At 28.2% G+C, this 20,107-nt stretch overlaps 1 protein-coding gene across 13 annotated transcripts in view; it reads right to left on the reverse strand.

Annotated features, from left to right (window-relative positions):
• Nucleotides 1-320: 320 nt before the first annotated feature.
• The window catches only part of LOC145255699 (agrin-like), a 2,182,525-nt gene continuing 2,162,738 nt past the window's right edge, over nt 321-20,107 (reverse strand). For all 13 annotated transcript variants that reach the window (XM_080114282.1, XM_080114279.1, XM_080114278.1 and 10 more), the window contains 6 exons: nt 16,377-16,493; nt 15,152-15,338; nt 6,692-6,764; nt 5,754-5,993; nt 3,378-3,481; nt 321-1,133 (listed from right to left, as the gene is read on the reverse strand). In XM_080114282.1, the coding sequence (XP_079970408.1) occupies nt 985-1,133; nt 3,378-3,481; nt 5,754-5,993; nt 6,692-6,764; nt 15,152-15,338; nt 16,377-16,493 (870 nt within the window). In that variant the 3' untranslated portion in view covers nt 321-984. The remainder of the gene's footprint in view (nt 1,134-3,377; nt 3,482-5,753; nt 5,994-6,691; nt 6,765-15,151; nt 15,339-16,376; nt 16,494-20,107) is intronic.

A 20,107-nucleotide genomic window follows, 5' to 3' on the forward strand; every position in this document is an offset into this window, starting at 1 on the left:
TTTTGGGGTTATTTATTTATTTTTTTGTATTTAAAAAAAATCCCAATTGTATTTTAAGAAGTCAGAGAGATTATATATATATATATATATATATATATATATATATATATATATATATATATATATATATATATATATATATATTCGGAAAGTGTTGAAAAAAGACAACAAAATGGTTCATTGATTTTCCTCCATTTTTATATATGTATTCTTGTATTGAAACAATGGCTTTAATGTTTATGTATATATATATATATATATATATATATATATATATATATATATATATATATATATATTTTTTTTATTGTTTTTCTTCATTCTGCTCTTTTTGGTCAGAGTTTCAGCACCAATCCTTTATACAGAATTCGGTTTCTTTTAGTTCTTACTCAACACAAAGAACGAAAGTCAGGCTGAATCGTTTCTATTTTATTTCGTTTCTTTGTGAACCGATTCTCTCGTTCATTTCACCATGTTTGTGTGTTTTATCATAATCATGTTGATTTCATTTCCTCACCACCATCTTTCCTTATTCAACATCAACAATCCAGTTTGCTTTCACTTCAAACTCCATTGTTCACATTTCGAAGAAGTACAGTCTTCATCGTCAGTTTTAAGGAGTTTAAAAGACCAACACACAAAACAAACACTGACCTTTTATCGCTTTCACTTTTTTTTTTTGTTTTCCATATATAAACGAGTTCTTCTGTTTTTTTTTATCTGGATTATTATATCTTTCACAATTTTTTTTTGTTTTTCCCATAAAAAAAAACTAACCCAAAAGTTCCTTTCTTTCTTCTGTACGATAGGCTATTATTGTATATGCTCAGGTGGTAGATTTTTATACATATATATATGTATATATATATTTATATACATATATGTATATATAAATATGCACACACTTGTCATAAGAAGTGCAGAATCCGCTAACGCCAGTGGCTTGTTGCAATAAAAGGAACTTGGGTCAATTTAGAAGGCATTTTAGCGGCAATATCGGATCTGACTGATGTCGCCTTTTCTGTCCGTTTCCAAGTTTAGACGTTGACCATCAATTTCAAAGAAATCTATGCAACCATCAAAACCATCATAATATTCCTTAGGAAGGCCTCGGGGAAGACTTTTCTTTCCTCCTATGGGAATAAAAAATAAAACATTTTGTTAAATATTACTGACTTATTTATACACGATGTTCAACAAATAATGGGCATGACTTCAAGATTATTGTCTATATTTAAGTTTTGGTTTCCAAGCTATATGCCGTTGAAAGAAAAACTGGTAAGCATTTTTTATTGAAAATATCTAGCATGTACAATATCTAAGATAGTGTACTGTTATTTTTATACATAGAATAAACGCTATCTTTATGAGATAAAATAAGCCTGTGTCTGGTGTTGCCATATGCACCAACAAAAACATGAATAAATGACACCAAATAAATATAAAAATATATAAAACCTGTAGCTCTTAAAAAAAGGATCTGAACGTCCCCTTTAATAGTAAACGTGTTGGTTCTTCTTATTTCAAATAACAGAATACAAGAGACCAAATAAAGGTAAATAAATATGACCAGTGCAAACAAAGAATAGTAGTAATGGAACAGGAAAGACGTATCAGAATGAATTAAAGTGAAGGCACACAAAATATGTCACGTGATGAGCTATCTGTCTATCAATATGTCTGGCTATTTATCTTCTAGTGGGACTGGGGTTTGAGCATACAATGTTAACAAAATATGTTACATAACGAGGGCCGGTTTCAGTAGAAAAGTTTGAGTGACACTTAAGGGTCAGAGGTGACTCCAGATTGAAATTAATGAAACTATGTGATTTCCAGGTGGAAATCGTCTGTCTCTTGGCGAGCAAGACTTCAATCAGGTCATATCCAGACTGCTATACCCAATGGAAGTGCATACACAATGTAACTAGGTGCAGTAGGACAAGTCATCGATATATCTGTCCGTCCATCGTTCTCTCTTTCTCTCATGCGTACAGAAGTAAACTGTCTCTCTGATGTTTTCTGTGACTTCTTCTCTTGGTAATAAGATTGTTTTATAAATATCAACGCCTGAGTGGGTTTATCAATAGACAGGCAAGAGATGAAGACACACTGATGAAAATGGATCTTTCATTACTATCAAGGCCTAATGGCTACTTAAGTATAAGGGTTAATGAATGCCAAGTGATTGATGAAATAACACTAGGATGATATGTAGTAGTGGAAATTGGATAGAATTTGATTATATAAGAGGACTAGCCTGGATACCCGGCATTGCCCGGGTGTTTGTAGGTTTTTGTTGAGCAAAAAAAAAAAAAAAAATGGTAGTACGCAGACAGGCTCGAACTCATGACGTGAAGGAGGAAAAGAAAATCAAAGAAAATTTGGTCTTACCACTACTCCATGATGCGACTGGAAGTGTAAAGCGTTCAAATTAAACGTAGTCAATCAAAAAGATGACTTGCAGAAATGGCGTTGCTTTTAAACCTCCCAGAAAGGTTGTTTTTAATGTGGGGGAAATCCAGCAGATAGGCCCAAAAAAAGGGCACTCTGGCAGTGTCAAAATAAATAGTAATTGTCTCAGTATGAAGGGTTTTCCCCACATTGACCTAGGACGAATTACAGAACAGATACTACCTGGGCGAAGGCCAGACACTGGCAGTTGCGTTTGATTAGTTTCACTTTATTTATACGAAAAAGACAAACAAACAGCTGACAAGATAAGATGGCGGGAATTTTTAAAACTCGATAAAAAAAAAAATGAAAGAAACAGTGTTCGTTTGCAAATCTGAGATATCATAATCTGGGAAATATAAGAAAACTTCTCCTGGAATCTAACCGACACAAGAACCCCAATGCAAAAAGCCTTTCAGGGACATACACAACTGCACATGCCTATTTTGCCCTTTATATATATAGATGGCTCAACAAGATTTTGTTTACATTGGACTTGAAAACGACCATGTAATAATCAGTTGGGAAGCAGCCCCGTGGTATTGTGTCCTACAAACATGCAGTTCTAGGAAAGAAACTTTGCTCATGGAATTACCGTTTAGGCACAGATAAAGGTTAGAAGAAATTGTTGACTGCTTGTAGCTAGATGAGTGTTTGTTGTGTATGATTACTGCAGGAGATGACCATAGATTGAAGCTCAGTCGAGCATCTGCCATAAAGATAAGATTAGAGCAGAGATAGGATCGCAACGTCTCTTCTGTTAAAAAGAGGTAGTAGGGAGGAATAAAGGGCATCGCCCACTAGATTTCAAAGCTGATTGTCTACCCTGTGAAGGTAAGAAAAGGTGCTCTGAACAGCTCCTCCCTAGTTATGGCAACAGTACTCCATTTTAAGATGCATTAATTTCAATTCAAGGTAATACTTACCTATCCATAATTCTCCATCTGTATCGAGTTTGTTGGCACTATTGTCCGATGATCCAGTCACAGGATTTGTATCATCTACTTTTAGCTGACCATCTGCCTGGTTTCTAAAAGAAACAAAAATTCAAATCTCATTGAAATTATTTTTCTTTACTTGACTTTTTTTTTTAGTTTTTAAAATATTTTTTGTTAATTTTCTTCGACCCAAACAAGGTGATAAATTGATAGCAAGATGTTTATTTACATTACATATAAATTTCTATATTTCGATACAATTGGGGAGTAAGGAAGGAATTCCAAAAGGAAGGGATGCAAGGAAATAAGTTATTAGAGTAGAAAATATTCTGGCATTTATGAACCTCTATGGTGAAGGAGTATGATTTTGCTGATAATGGTGTGGGTCAGGGATTCACGAGGTACAATGCCATAATTTTTATATGTATATATTAATTTAATTACAAAAAAATTTTGATTTCTAAACCATGGAGGTTCATAAAAAAGTATTTTGGAAATAAAAAAAAGAAACATTACAAACATATTATTAAACAAAATGTATAAAATCCGAAGCAAATTTAAACAAAACCATTCACATTATGTCGATGGTGGAAAAAAATGGTATACAATTTTTTTGTTTTTTAAACTTTGACGATTTACAAAAAAAAGTGTATATTGAATAATGAAATAGCATGAAATAATGAAAAATACATATTTTTTTTTTACAAAACATTGTATCATAAATAAACAAAACAAATATTTTTAAAAAAGCATTGCATAGAAGGGCAAATATCAGATTATACACTTTGCTCCTAGCCAAAAGGACAAGGACCGTTTTGTAAACTGCATTTTCTGTGTGCCTGTTTTTCATAAAATTCAATATTCATTTAAGTATTTCTTGTAAAACATTGACAAGCATGATTTTAAAACATATTGACAGGCATAGTTTTAATTAAAAAGTTCTAATTTAACAAAATGATAACTAAAATTACAAACATATTTTTAAATAGAATCTATAAACAAATTTTTGTAAACCATCTCATTGTTTAATAAAAAGTTTGTTATTAAAATTTATTTTTTTAATAAATCAAAGTTTACAAAACGCTTCTTTCATAAAAAACAATAACCCTGCTAAGTAAACACGCATTGTTTGTTTCTAGTTCAACCAGAAGTAAAAGAAACCCGTGTTAACCCAAAATGTGTCCTTTTTGGTATTTCCTTATTCTAGTTTACCTCAACACTAATTGATCCCATAATTTTAATAAGAGACAAAATTAAAGGTATTTTTCTCGGATTCGAATAGGCAAACAATACTTAGGGAAAATGACTTCTAATTTTCCTATCAAACTATCTTTTTTTTAGGCGGAGGGGGTAAAGCGACATCTGTACTTTAAAGGAAAACAAGTGAAGCATGCATGGTCCCCCGTGAGTTTACAGTGAACGAGGCATGAAAAAATGACGAAGTTCAGCATTTGCCCCTCACCCCCAGCCCATTTAGCCCCAAAAGTCCTCAGGGGACGTCAAATCCTGGTGAAAATGAACAAACGGTGCAGTTTTAGGTCTTAACATATGTAAATTTGAGTTCTGCATCATGCAAAAAAAAGAAATGACTAAGTCCATCATTTGCACCCCCCTCCATTTAGCCCCAAAAGTCCCCAAGGTCTTAGCATATTTAAATTTGAGTTCAGCACCATGCAAAACTGCTAAATAGACATAGACAGAAAATTTTGGACAAATATGGTAAAATAGTCCCCAAAATGGAGTGTTTTTATTAAGCCCTAAAAGAGACCCTGTGACACACCCAAGAGTATGGACAAACAAAATGATATAGAAATCAGTTAGTTACAACTTTTATAAAAATCCAAGGCATCAATATTTTTTTAATAAGCACAAAAGTGGTCAATTTTAGCAATTTTAACCCGAAAGGTACCCATAGGGGGCAACCGGAGTTTTCCCGGAAAATCCGTTCTATTACTTTTTTACTCATATCATGTTTAATGTTTGTGCAAAATTTCAAAAAATTCCAAGGCATAGTTATTGAGAAAAGTACGGACAGACAAACGGACGGACGGACGGACAAATGGACAAAGGTGAATTTACAGGTCCACCCTCCTTTTGTCGTGGGGACCACAGATAATCTTCATTGATTGACTGTTTCTAAAAGTAGAGATTAACGTTTATATTGACATTTTCCTGTTTTTTTTTTTTTGTTTGTGAAGAACAATGTTTGTTTTTTTGTTTTTTAATGAAAGTGTTCATAAAGAATAGAATTACATAGAAAGTTTACGGCGATAACTTAATTTTAATTGGAACGGAACTCAAATTATTCTTGTCGGATTGTAATGAGCCAACGATGTGGGCGTGGTCAAATGATTGTTAACTTACCGTTCGAACTCTACTATATGCCACTTATTATTATTAATTTTCAATGGCGATCGGATGATGTGTATGTTATTTTCTGTTTGTGCTCCCAGATTGTAACTGATCTGCACTTTTCCTCGGGCGATGGCCATAGCGAGATAATCCTGTCGAACCGTATCTCCATTACTCATGATAAATAACAAGCCATTCTTCTTTTTAGTCTTGAAACGTAGACGGAATTTGTTCATTTGCTGCGAAGTTTTTCTGAAAATAGAATTAAAAAGATTTTTAAAACAAAACAACAAAAGAAACAATACATTTCTAATGAAAAGAAATAAAATCCTTTGATGTTCTAAATAATGTAGAACAGTTGAGATAGCAGGGTCGGTAACATATGTAGAACAGTTGAAATAGCATTTATAATAATAATATAATAATAAATATACAACAAATGATAATAGATATACAACAGCATATAAAATAAAAATATATATAATAGATATACAACAGCATATAAAATAATAATATATATAATAGCTATACAATAGCATATAGAATAAAAAATATATATAATAGATATACAACAGCTTATGTAACAAGGTCTGTAGTAGATATAGAGCAGTTGAGATAGCAAGGTCAGTTGGCAGAGGATAGCCAAGGAAAACATGGGAGAAAATTCTATGGTTGGACTTACTAGAAAAAATGGCAAATAAACAACAAACCATCGATGAGGTCAAAGAATATCCTTTGAAATGGTATCCATTTGTTTATTTCATAATGTGTATACTCATATCTATTGATTTTGCTATAAATATCAATCTGTTGTTTTATTTTTGTCTGCACCAGCATTAGTCTGGCACAAGGTTTACAACTCTGAGCACTCTAGGTGCCTTATGCATTTCATAAGAGGCTTGATGTAACTGAAATGATTGCTGGACAAAGTAAATAAGAAAGAGACTTACTTGTGATCTAGTCCATTAAGGTATTCCAAAAAGGTATCGCCTTCAAATTTTATGTGCATTTTGGAGTCCATAGCTGAAGAACAGAAAGAAATGAAATGTTATGCTCCGAAATTTTGTAGATGAGGATTAATAATTTGAATTATTTGGAATTTTCGGACTACTGCCCTCATCTTGGATGGTATATATATATTAATAAGTAGTAAATAAAATAAAAATAAAAAATAAAGAAGAAAAAAAAAAGGTTTAAAGCTCCAAAATTTCATAGTGGAATTGTCCACATGAGTCTATGGTGCAACGGATAAAGTGCTAAAAATAATTAGAAGATTAAAGGCTTAAACCTAGGTCTATATCAAGAATTACTTAAGACTGCTTCTTTTTCATGTCTGACAGAATGAAAGCAATCTACTCTCGTTGATTGAATAATGGGTTCTATTCGGAAATTTAATATGAAAATAAATATGAGAAAATGAAATCAAACTAAAAAAAAACGTGAGTGTGTGGGAAACTTCCTGGGGGATACTGGTCCCTCATAAGAGATATTGTATAATATCTATATATAATATCTATATATAATATCTATATATAATATCTATATATAATGTATATTCCGGTCAAGAGAGATAATTGTTACTCATCGGGTATTGACCAGGCTCAACATTGTGTTTGCAAACATGATTACATTGTGATGGGACATGAATAAATCTGAATTATTATTGAGCTCAATAAAAAAAATATTGAGTTCAATAAAAAAAATTATTGAGTTCAATGAAAAAAATTATTGAGTTCAATAAAAAAAATTATTGAGTTCAATAAAAAAAAATATTGAGTTCAATAAAAAAATTATTGAGTTCAATAAAAAAAATTATTGAGTTCAATAAAAAAAATTATTGAGTTCAATAAAAAAAATTATTGAGTTCAATAAAAAAAATTATTGGGTTCAATAAAAAAATATTGAGTTCAATAAAAAAAATTATTGAGTTCAATAAAAAAAATTATTGAGTTCAATAAAAAAAATTATTGAGTTCAATAAAAAAAATTATTGAGTTCAATAAAAATTTTATTGAGTTCAATAAAACAATTATTGAGTTCAATAAAACAATTATTGAGTTCAATAAAAAAAATTATTGAGTTCAATAAAAAAAATTATTGAGTTCAATAAAAAAAATTATTGAGTTCAATAAAAAAATTATTGAGTTTAATAAAAAAAATTATTGAGTTCAATAAAAAAAATTATTGAGTTCAATAAAACAATTATTGAGTTCAATAAAAAAATTATTGAGTTCAATAAAACAATTATTGAGTTCAATAAAAAAAATTATTGAGTTCAATAAAACAATTATTGAGTTTAAAAAAAAAATTATTGAGTTCAATAAAACAATTATTGAGTTTAATAAAAAAATTATTGAGTTCAATAAAAAATTATTGAGTTCAATAAAAAATTATTGAGTTCAATAAAACAATTATTGAGTTTAATAAAAAAATTATTGAGTTCAATAAAACAATTATTGAGTTTAATAAAAAAATTATTGAGTTCAATAAAACAATTATTGAGTTTAATAAAAATATTATTGAGTTCAATAAAAAAAATTATTGAGTTCAATAAAACAATTATTGAGTTCAATAAAAAAAATTATTGAGTTCAATAAAAAAATTATAGAGTTTAATAAAAAAATTTTTTGAGTTCAATAAAACAATTATTGAGTTTAATAAAAAAAATATTGAGTTCAATAAAAAAAATTATTGAGTTCAATAAAACAATTATTGAGTTCAATAAAAAAAATTATTGAGTTCAATAAAAAAATTATAGAGTTTAATAAAAAAATTTTTTGAGTTCAATAAAAAAAATTATTGAGTTCAATAAAACAATTATTGAGTTCAATAAAAAAATTATTGAGTTCAATAAAACAATTATTGAGTTCAATAAAAAAAATTATTGAGTTCAATAAAACAATTATTGAGTTTAATAAAAAAAATATTGAGTTCAATAAAAAAAATTATTGAGTTCAATAAAACAATTATTGAGTTCAATAAAAAAAATTATTGAGTTCAATAAAACAATTATTGAGTTCAATAAAAAAATTATTGAGTTCAATAAAAAAATTATTGAGTTTAATAAAAAAAATTATTGAGTTCAATAAAAAAATTATTGAGTTCAATAAAACAATTATTGAGTTCAATAAAAAAATTATTGAGTTCAATAAAACAATTATTGAGTTCAATAAAAAAAATTATTGAGTTCAATAAAACAATTATTGAGTTCAATAAAAAAAATTATTGAGTTCAATAAAAAAAATTATTGAGTTCAATAAAACAATTATTGAGTTCAATAAAAAAAAATATTGAGTTCAATAAAAAAAATTATTGAGTTCAATAAAAAAAAATATTGAGTTCAATAAAAAAAAATATTGAGTTCAATAAAAAACAATTATTGAGTTCAATAAAAAAAAATATTGAGTTCAATAAAAAAAATTATTTAGTTCAATAAAAAAAAATATTGAGTTCAATAAAAACAAATTATTGAGTTCAATAAAAAAAATTACTGAGTTCAATAAAAAAAATTATTGAGTTCAATAAAAAAAATTATTGAGTTAAATAAAAAAAATTATTGAGTTCAATAAAAAAAATATTGAGTCCAATAAAAAAAAATTATTGAGTTCAATAAAAAAAATTATTGAGTTCAATAAAAAAAAATATTGAGTTCAATAAAAAAAATTATTGAGTTCAATAAAAAAATTATTGAGTTCAATAAAACAATTATTGAGTTCAATAAAAAAATTATTGAGTTCAATAAAACAATTATTGAGTTCAATAAAAAAAATATTGAGTTAAATAAAAAAAATTATTGAGTTCAATAAAACAATTATTGAGTTCAATAAAAAAAATTATTGAGTTCAATAAAAAAATTATTGAGTTTAATAAAAAAAATTATTGAGTTCAATAAAAAAAATTATTGAGTTCAATAAAACAATTATTGAGTTCAATAAAAAAATTATTGAGTTCAATAAAACAATTATTGAGTTCAATAAAAAAAATTATTGAGTTCAATAAAACAATTATTGAGTTTAATAAAAAAAATTATTGAGTTCAATAAAACAATTATTGAGTTTAATAAAAAAATTATTGAGTTCAATAAAAAATTATTGAGTTCAATAAAAAATTATTGAGTTCAATAAAACAATTATTGAGTTTAATAAAAAAATTATTGAGTTCAATAAAACAATTATTGAGTTTAATAAAAAAATTATTGAGTTCAATAAAACAATTATTGAGTTTAATAAAAAAATTATTGAGTTCAATAAAAAAAATTATTGAGTTCAATAAAACAATTATTGAGTTCAATAAAAAAAATTATTGAGTTCAATAAAAAAATTATAGAGTTTAATAAAAAAATTTTTTGAGTTCAATAAAAAAAATTATTGAGTTCAATAAAACAATTATTGAGTTCAATAAAAAAATTATTGAGTTCAATAAAACAATTATTGAGTTCAATAAAAAAAATTATTGAGTTCAATAAAACAATTATTGAGTTTAATAAAAAAAATATTGAGTTCAATAAAAAAAATTATTGAGTTCAATAAAACAATTATTGAGTTCAATAAAAAAAATTATTGAGTTCAATAAAACAATTATTGAGTTCAATAAAAAAAATTATTGAGTTCAATAAAAAAATTATTGAGTTTAATAAAAAAAATTATTGAGTTCAATAAAAAAAATTATTGAGTTCAATAAAACAATTATTGAGTTCAATATAAAAATTATTGAGTTCAATAAAACAATTATTGAGTTCAATAAAAAAAATTATTGAGTTCAATAAAACAATTATTGAGTTCAATAAAACAAATTATTGAGTTCAATAAAAAAAATTATTGAGTTCAATAAAACAATTATTGAGTTCAATAAAAAAAAATATTGAGTTCAATAAAAAAAATTATTGAGTTCAATAAAAAAAAATATTGAGTTCAATAAAAAAAAATATTGAGTTCAATAAAAAACAATTATTGAGTTCAATAAAAAAAAATATTGAGTTCAATAAAAAAATTATTTAGTTCAATAAAAAAAATATTGAGTTCAATAAAAACAAATTATTGAGTTCAATAAAAAAGATATTGAGTTCAATAAAAGAAATTATTGAGTCCAATAAAAAAAATATTGAGTCCAATAAAAAAAAATATTGAGTTCAATAAAAAACAATTATTGAGTTCAATAAAAAAAAATATTGAGTTCAATAAAAAAAATTATTGAGTTCAATAAAAAAAATATTGAGTTCAATAAAAACAAATTATTGAGTTCAATAAAAAAAAATATTGAGTTCAATAAAAGAAATTATTGAGTCCAATAAAAAAAATATTGAGTCCAATAAAAAAAAAATTATTGAATTCAATAAAAACAAATTATTGAGTTCAATAAAACAATTATTGAGTCCAATAAAAAAATATTGAGTTCAATAAAAAACATTGAGTTCAATAAAAAATATTGAGTTCAATAAAAAATTATTGAGTTCAATAAAAAATATTGAGTTCAATAATAAAACATATTGAGTTCAATAAAAAATTATTGAGTTCAATAAAAAATATTGAGTTCAATAATAAAACATATTGAGTTCAATAAAAGAAATTATTGAGTTCAATAAAAGAAATTATTGAGTTCAATAAAAGAAATTATTGAGTTCAATAAAAGAAATTATTGAGTTCAATAAAAAATATTGAGTTCAATAATAAAACATATTGAGTTCAATAAAAGAAATTATTGAGTCTAATGAAAAAATTATTGAGTTCAATAAAAAAATTATTGAGTTCAATAAAAAAATTATTGAGTTCAATAAAAAAAATTATTGAGTTCAATAAAAAAATTATTGAGTTCAATAAAAAAAAATATTGAGTTCAATAAAAAAAAATATTGAGTTCAATAAAAAAAATTGAGTTCAATAAAAAAAAATATTGAGTTCAATAAAAAAAATTATTGAGTTCAATAAAAAAAATATTGAGTTCAATAAAAACAAATTATTGAGTTCAATAAAAAAAATATTGAGTTCAATAAAAGAAATTATTGAGTCCAATAAAAAAAATATTGAGTTCAATAAAAAACAATTATTGAGTTCAATAAAAACAAATTATTGAGTTCAATAAAAAAATTATTGAGTCCAATAAACAAATATTGAGTTCAATAAAAAAATATTGAGTTCAATAAAAAATATTGAGTTCAATAAAAAATTATTGAGTTCAATAAAAAATATTGAGTTCAATAATAAAACATATTGAGTTCAATAAAAAATTATTGAGTTCAATAAAAAATATTGAGTTCAATAATAAAACATATTGAGTTCAATAAAAAATTATTGAGTTCAATAAAAAATATTGAGTTCAATAAAAAATTATTGAGTTCAATAAAAAATATTGAGTTCAATAATAAAACATATTGAGTTCAATAAAAAATTATTGAGTTCAATAAAAAATATTGAGTTCAATAATAAAACATATTGAGTTCAATAAAAAATTATTGAGTTCAATAAAAAATATTGAGTTCAATAATAAAACATATTGAGTTCAATAAAAAATTATTGAGTTCAATAAAAAATATTGAGTTCAATAATAAAACATATTGAGTTCAATAAAAGAAATTATTGAGTTCAATAAAAGAAATTATTGAGTTCAATAAAAGAAATTATTGAGTTCAATAAAAGAAATTATTGAGTTCAATAAAAAATATTGAGTTCAATAATAAAACATATTGAGTTCAATAAAAGAAATTATTGAGTCTAATAAAAAAATTATTGAGTTCAATAAAAAAATTATTGAGTTCAATAAAAAAATTATTGAGTTCAATAAGAAAAATTATTGAGTTCAATAAAAAAAATTATTGAGTTCAATAAAAAAAAATTATTGAGTCCAATAAAAAAATATTGAGTTCAATAAAAAGAAATTATTGAGTCTAATAAAAATAATTATTGAGTTCAATAAAAAAATTATTGAGTTCAATAAAACAATTATTGAGTTCAATAAAAAAAAATATTGAGTTCAATAAAAAGAAATATTGAGTTCAATAAAAAGAAATTATTGAGTTCAATAAAAAGAAATTATTGAGTCTAATAAAAGTAATTATTGAGTTCAATAAAAAAATTATTGAGTTCAATAAAACAATTATTGAGTTCAATAAAAAAAATATTGAGTTCAATAAAAAGAAATATTGAGTTCAATAAAAAGAAATTATTGAGTCTAATAAAAATAATTATTGAGTTCAATAAAAAAATTATTGAGTCCAATACAAAAATTATTGAGTTCAATAAAAAAATTATTGAGTCCAATACAAAAATTATTGAGTTCAATAAAAAAATTATTGAGTTCAATAAAAAAATTATTGAGTTCAATAAAAAAATATTGAGTTCAATAAAAAAATATTGAGTTCAATAAAAAATATTGAGTTCAATAATAAAACATATTGAGTTCAATAAAAGAAATTATTGAGTTCAATAAAAGAAATTATTGAGTTCAATAAAAGAAATTATTGAGTTCAATAAAAGAAATTATTGAGTTCAATAAAAAATATTGAGTTCAATAATAAAACATATTGAGTTCAATAAAACATATTGAGTTCAATAAAACATATTGAGTTCAATAAAACATATTGAGTTCAATAAAAAAAATTATTGAGTTCAATAAAAGAAATTATTGAGTTCAATAAAAGAAATTATTGAGTTCAATAAAAGAAATTATTGAGTTCAATAAAAGAAATTATTGAGTTCAATAAAAGAAATTATTGAGTTCAATAAAAGAAATTATTGAGTTCAATAAAAGAAATTATTGAGTTCAATAAAAGAAATTATTGAGTTCAATAAAAGAAATTATTGAGTTCAATAAAAGAAATTATTGAGTTCAATAAAAAAAATTGAGTTCAATAAAAAATATTGAGTTCAATAATAAAACATATTGAGTTCAATAAAAGAAATTATTGAGTTCAATAAAAGAAATTATTGAGTTCAATAAAAGAAATTATTGAGTTCAATAAAAAAAATTGAGTTCAATAAAAAATATTGAGTTCAATAATAAAACATATTGAGTTCAATAAAAGAAATTATTGAGTTCAATAAAAGAAATTATTGAGTTCAATAAAAGAAAAATTTTGAGCTCAATAAAAGAAAAATTATTGAGTTCAATAAAAAAAATTATTGAGTTCAATAAAAGAAATTATTGAGTTCAATAAAAGAAATTATTGAGTTCAATAATAAAAAATTATTGATTTCAATAAAAAATTATTGAGTTCAAAAAAAAAATATTTAGTTCAATAAAAAAAATATTGAGTTCAATAAAAAATATTATTGAGTTCAATAAAAAATTATTGAGTTCAATAAAAAAAATATGGAGTTCAATAACAAAAATATTGAGTTCAATAAAAAATATTATTGAGTTCAATAAAAAATTATTGAGTTCAATAAAAAAAATATGGAGTTCAATAAAAAAATATTGAGTTCAATAACAAAAAAATTATTGAGTTCAATAAAAAAAAATATTGAGTTCAATAAAAAAATCATTGAGCGAATGTGGAACTGAATTTTGGTTGGAATTCCAAATCTCTGAGACATCTGATATTTCTTTTAGGAGTTGAGACATTCACATTTCCACTTATTTCCTCTTTCTCAAGCTATTTGTAGATTTGATTTAGTCTTTGCTTATTGACCACATAAGTTTTCAACCAGCTAGCCAGAGAGGCATCATTCACACTGGTTGGAGGATAGTCTCCTACCTTCACCCCTTTTAAAACAAAAAGAAAGAAAGAACTGATGAGTGCATGGATCTCCTTTTTCATTTGTTTGAAATGTATTCAAAATTTTGTTAAAATATTATTTGCCTCCAACCAGCGTTGCACGACAGCCTTGTTCTGTTCTGCAATTTTTCTGCATAATCACATTTTTTGGCTAATTATTAAAGTTATTAAAATTTTTATTATTTGTGCTCACATTCACTTGCTTATTCCAAAAGGGGAAATCTAGATTGAGGTAAAAGTAAAATTATCCTCAATATAGAAGGATTTCTGTCTCGCTGACTAATGACATAAGATGAAATGTAGTATCAGAACATATACTACACTTTGATTTATATATTTTATTTTAACAAAAAAATGTTGACAAAACAAAATTAGGCAATAAGGCCAATCAAAAAATGGGAGGAGGGGGGGGTCTGTTGTCACACTTTTATCTAAGTCAGAAGGTGTTTTCTTTTTCATTATTTAATTGTTTTTTTTTAATGATGAAAAAAGATCTTGATAATTTAACGTCTTCTGTTTTCAATCGGGTCAGTTTTCAAAAACGTGATAACTGGCAAAATGTTTCTTGTAGAGGTGTGAGGATAAAACCAATGCTACACTTTGATTCTACCTGGAAGATTAGGTAGTACTGATAATTTCTAAAGAAAGTAGTCCCTTTTTGTCTCTACAAAAAAAAAAAAAAAAAAATATGCCATTGCTTACCTTCTTGACATCTGTGTCCTGTGAACTGCTTGTGGCAATGACATTCAGCAATATTCAATTTTGGCACACATATGCCGCCATTCATGCATGGATTGTCTTTGCAAGGTGGTCCGTTGTAGATGGTGACGCCCTGGGAGTCGACACTGTCCACTATTAGGTTGTCGAATATTTTGTTATTCAAGTACACCTGAAAAAGAACGAGAAAATGAACAAGTTCTTAAAAAAAAAAGCCGGGATATGATTCTGTTCAGCCCTAGGATGTCCACCTTCACAGACTTTACCTTCTTTCTGATAAGAAGCTATTTATTGCAATTCTGGTTATTTTTGTAATGTCAATTCTGGTTAATTTTTTTTTATGTCAATTATGGTTATTTTTTGTGATGTCAATTCTGGTTATTTTTTTGGATGTCAATTATGGTTATTTTTTGTGATGTCAATTCTGATTATTTTTTGTGATGGAAAGAAATTGCTTTTGCAAACAAACTAATTATTTTTGAATGACACAATACTTGTAGATTTGTATTCAGTATCAAATCATTAAAAAAAAAATTCTCTTTTTCATTTTTACCTTGGATCACCTCCAGACAATGCATATTAGCACTAAAATATAAATAGTTACTGTTATATGGCTCAAATTTATAGGCGACAACCTGAGTAGGGAGTTGATTAGCGAGATGCTTTGATTATTTTTATTATTTTATTTAATTTCTGCGTGTACGACCTAGGAAACAGGAAGGAAATTCCAAAGGCAAGCTGTCGGAGGAAAGAAACCATTAAAGTAAAATATTAACCAGCATTTAGGAATATCTAGAGTGAAGGGAGGAGTTGTTTTGCTATTCAGCTGGGACAGGGGTATTTATGTCGAGAGGATGTAAATACAGTTCGTCCATCAGAGCACATTCCGTAGAAGTATATGTAAAGTAAGCACAGGCGTGTAACACTGCAGCAACAAAGACTAGAGATTAACAAACAGTGCACGGCATTTTAGGTTAGAAACTATTTTTGCACACTGTCTAAAAGAAACAGGTAGTGGTTACTGCCCCAGTCTAGATGTTAGCACAAAATTTTATGTACGGGCGAATAGTAGATTTATAAAGATATGGTATTTTGGTAGACGTCAGTTTTCTAACCCAATAAAGTGAGTATACCGTCTTTGCAGCAGACTTTGTTACGGAAGAAGTGAATTTTATTGGAATAAAAATTTAAAAGAGATGAAAGTGTTTACCCTTTGAATTGCTCCAGTGAACCCGACTTTAATTTTTGATTCTGATGGTACATCAAAAATGACCCTGAAGCCTCCAATCAAAATTCTGTCTGATAAATTGAGCTTAGTGACAACACCCTGCAAAAATAAAGACAAGAGAAATATTTAAGCCTGGCAATATGCAAATCTAATGCAATCAAAATTAATTGGAAAATTTACCAACAAGTAAATGAAAGTATAAAGAAAATGGATGTACAAATAAAGAATAATTTGAAAAGTAAATATAATTATAATGGTGAGTAAATTATTACGATAACTTGCTTTCTAAAAAACAAAATAACAAGATGACATCAATGTTAAGCATAAAAGGGGAGAGGAAGAGTAATAAGGAATCAGTGATTACCAAAAACTGTACCACAATAAATATTTTACCCTATGGTTAGAATAAGAATAAATTTGGATAAAAAAATGACTACTTCTTTGCCTTTGCATTTATTTATAAATTAAATAATATTAATCAGCTCTAACTTGAAGTAATCAATTAAAAATAGTTTCTCTTTGTTTAACAACAAGGACTAATATCTGGTATAGTTAACTGATGAATTCAAATTTTAATATAGTTTCTAGTAAAATAGTCATTGATACCAAATAATAGGGAATTGACTTTATATTATATGTATATTAGCATGGCTGTATAGAAAAATAATTTTTTTTTTTACACAGTGATCACCACTTATCAAGGCCCGGAAGCCACTCTGGGATAAGGGTTATTGCAAGTACATTACGTTAGTGTAGAGATTTGATGAAGTGTTTACTTAAGGTGGCGGTTCACCAGGAACTTGTTAACGTTGGACTTGAAAACATCCAAGTTGTAGTCCGGTGGGAAGCAGGCAGATGGAACAGAGTTCCACAGGCGTGCAGTTCTAAGAAAGAAGCTTTGTTCATGGAATCCACTTTTTGATTTAGGCACAGATATAGAGTGGGGAAAATTTTTCACAGTGGATTCAGCTAGACGGGTGTTTTTTGTGAAAGATTGGCGAGGGGGGACCAGAGATTGCAGTTCACACGAGCACCTGCCATGGAAATAACGATAAAACAAGGATAGGCTCGCAACGTCTCTTCTGTGGGTGAGAGGCTGCAGGGTAGAGAAAAGGGCATTCCCCACTAAGCCACGAAGTCTATTTTGTACTCTGTCAAGGCAGGATAGGCTGTTTTTAGCAGCTCCTGCCCAGATATGGCAACAGTATTCCATCCTTGGACGTACTTGGCTTTTATATAGATAAAGAATTGCATCAGTAGTGAGATATCTTCTGGAGCGGTAGAAGGATCCTACGATCTTTTCAGCGACCTTGGCAACAGACTTGATGTACGTGTTCCATTTCAGATCAGGAGTAAAGGACAAACCCAGAAGCTTGTCAAAACACGGGGCCTCACCTAGACGAGAGCCATCCATCACAATTGATGCCAGATGGGGATCAGAGCGTTGATGATGTAAGGATAGGAGTTTGGTTTTGGATGCATTAAAGGTAACCAGCCACGTCTTCCCCCACTGAACCATGCACTCGAGATCAGAGGAGAGAGAATCAGAGAGAACTTTGTCATTTACAGCCTTTGATGTGTTGCTGTAGATGGTCGTGTCATCAGCATAGATGTCAACAAATGATTTAAGTATGTGTTTAAGGAGGTCATTGATGTAGATCAGGAAGAGAGTTGGGCCCAGGATTGACCCCTGAGGGACTCCAGCATTTATATTGCAGGCCTCCGATTTTCGTCCATCTACCACTACTCTTATGAGCCTATCGGAGGAAATGATTTAATGATTGAGAAAACATTTCCAGTTATACCGTAGCTGGAAATCTTGTGAAGTAGACCCTTATGCCATACCTTGTCGAAGGCCTTTGATATGTCAAGAGCAATTGCTCTAGAAAGAAAGCCTTTGTCAAGAGATTCACTAATCCTGTTGGATATAACCGTCAGCACATCTGCGGTAGATCTTGCAGAATGGAAACAATATTGCGTGTCACTAAGAAGGCTATTTCTGCTGAGGTGGTTGACTACTTCTCTATTTAATATGGATTCCAGCAGCTTACTCATGACACACAGGAGACTTATTGGCCTGTACTGAAAGGGAGATGACTTATCACCTGAATTCTTAAATACAGGGCAAACTGAGGAGGTCTTCCAGGGAATCGGAAAGCACTTCTCCTTAAGGCAGCGCTTAAATAGTTTTGTAAGTATGGGAGCAAGTTCTGGTTGAAGCTTTTTTAACACTATAATTGGGATGCCATCAGGGCAAGTTTCTGTACTGGAATCTAGGTTCTTGATTAGCTTGGCGACCTCATGCACGGATATTTGTATGTTACCTAGCTTGTTCTGTGTTATAGGAGGAAATATGGGGAGTTGATGGCCTTCGTCACATAGGGTAGAATTAGCTGCAAAGTTCTTTGCAAATAGTTTGGCCTTTCTGACGCTGACGAGATGACCTCTGGTCCATTGATAATGGTTGGGATAGAACGCACACTTCTGTTTAGGATCCTATTTGTTATTTGCCAAAACTGGTGGGAACCAAGCCGCTGATCAGCTACCTTGGATTTAACAGACTGGGCATATAGCTCTCTAGCATTTTTTATTACTCTTTTACAGTGGTTGCTGGCAGTCCTGAAAGCAGCTATAGTCTCAGTGCATCTATTACGTTGGTAGCTATGGAAAAGTGATTTCTGTGTGCAGCAGCACATTCTGGGGAGAACCATGGCTGGCTGTTAGGTTTTTGTTGGAATTTTTTAGATGGTATGAATTGGTCTATGCCTACAATTAACCATTCGGTCAGATCTGATACTATAGAGGACACTTCCTTTTTAAACATGGAGTGCGAGGTAAATCAGATATGAATGTACGGAAGCTATCCCAGTCAGCCATAGAGTATTGGTATACAGTACGGTGGAAGGGTACATCTGGGGACTTCTTACATTTCGTTTTTATCTTAACTGATACGACGGAGTGGTCGGAGGATCCTAGAGGAGAATGAACGGAACATGAACATAGCTCAGGGGAAGTTGAGCGAAAAAGGTCTAGGAGGCTTGCATATTGACCGGATGTATTGGGCACACGGGTGGGTTCGCAAACAATCTGAGTGAGGTCATAAGCAATGGCAAAATCATGACAAAACCTCCCCTCATCGTCTGTCTTATTTGAATGGGTCAGTCACTCTACGTTATGGACGTTGAGTCACCACAAATGTGGATGTTAGCCGAGGGATGTGCAGACAGTATGTGGTCTATTTTCTCAGATATGCTCTTAAAGATAGTAACTCCGCTGTTGTGGGGCCGATAGAGGGCAAATATAAATGCAGTGGTGTTAGCAAGTGCAACCCACACATATAGGGTAAATTAGGATCTTCTCTAGAGATATCCCTGCCACACGGGAAGCCATCCTTAATGTAGGCACATATTCCATGCCCATGGCGATCTTGGGGGTCAGATTTCTGAAGCATAAAAGGTTGCTCGTTTATATGGTATATACACAGACACACAGACACACGCAGACACTGACACACACACACACACACACAGACACACACACACACACACACACACACATATATATATATATATATATACATGCATATATATTTAATATATACACAGGCCCATAGTATAATACATACACAGGCGGCAAAAAGAAAGTCTGCACTTGTAATTTTTTCAAAAACTGCAAATTTAAGCTAAATTTAATGTAACTGTTTAAACAAACTA

This window comes from Euprymna scolopes, chromosome 31, assembly GCF_053919585.1.
Source record: "Euprymna scolopes isolate OS-2025 chromosome 31, ASM5391958v1, whole genome shotgun sequence".
Lineage (NCBI taxonomy): Eukaryota > Metazoa > Mollusca > Cephalopoda > Sepiida > Sepiolidae > Euprymna > Euprymna scolopes.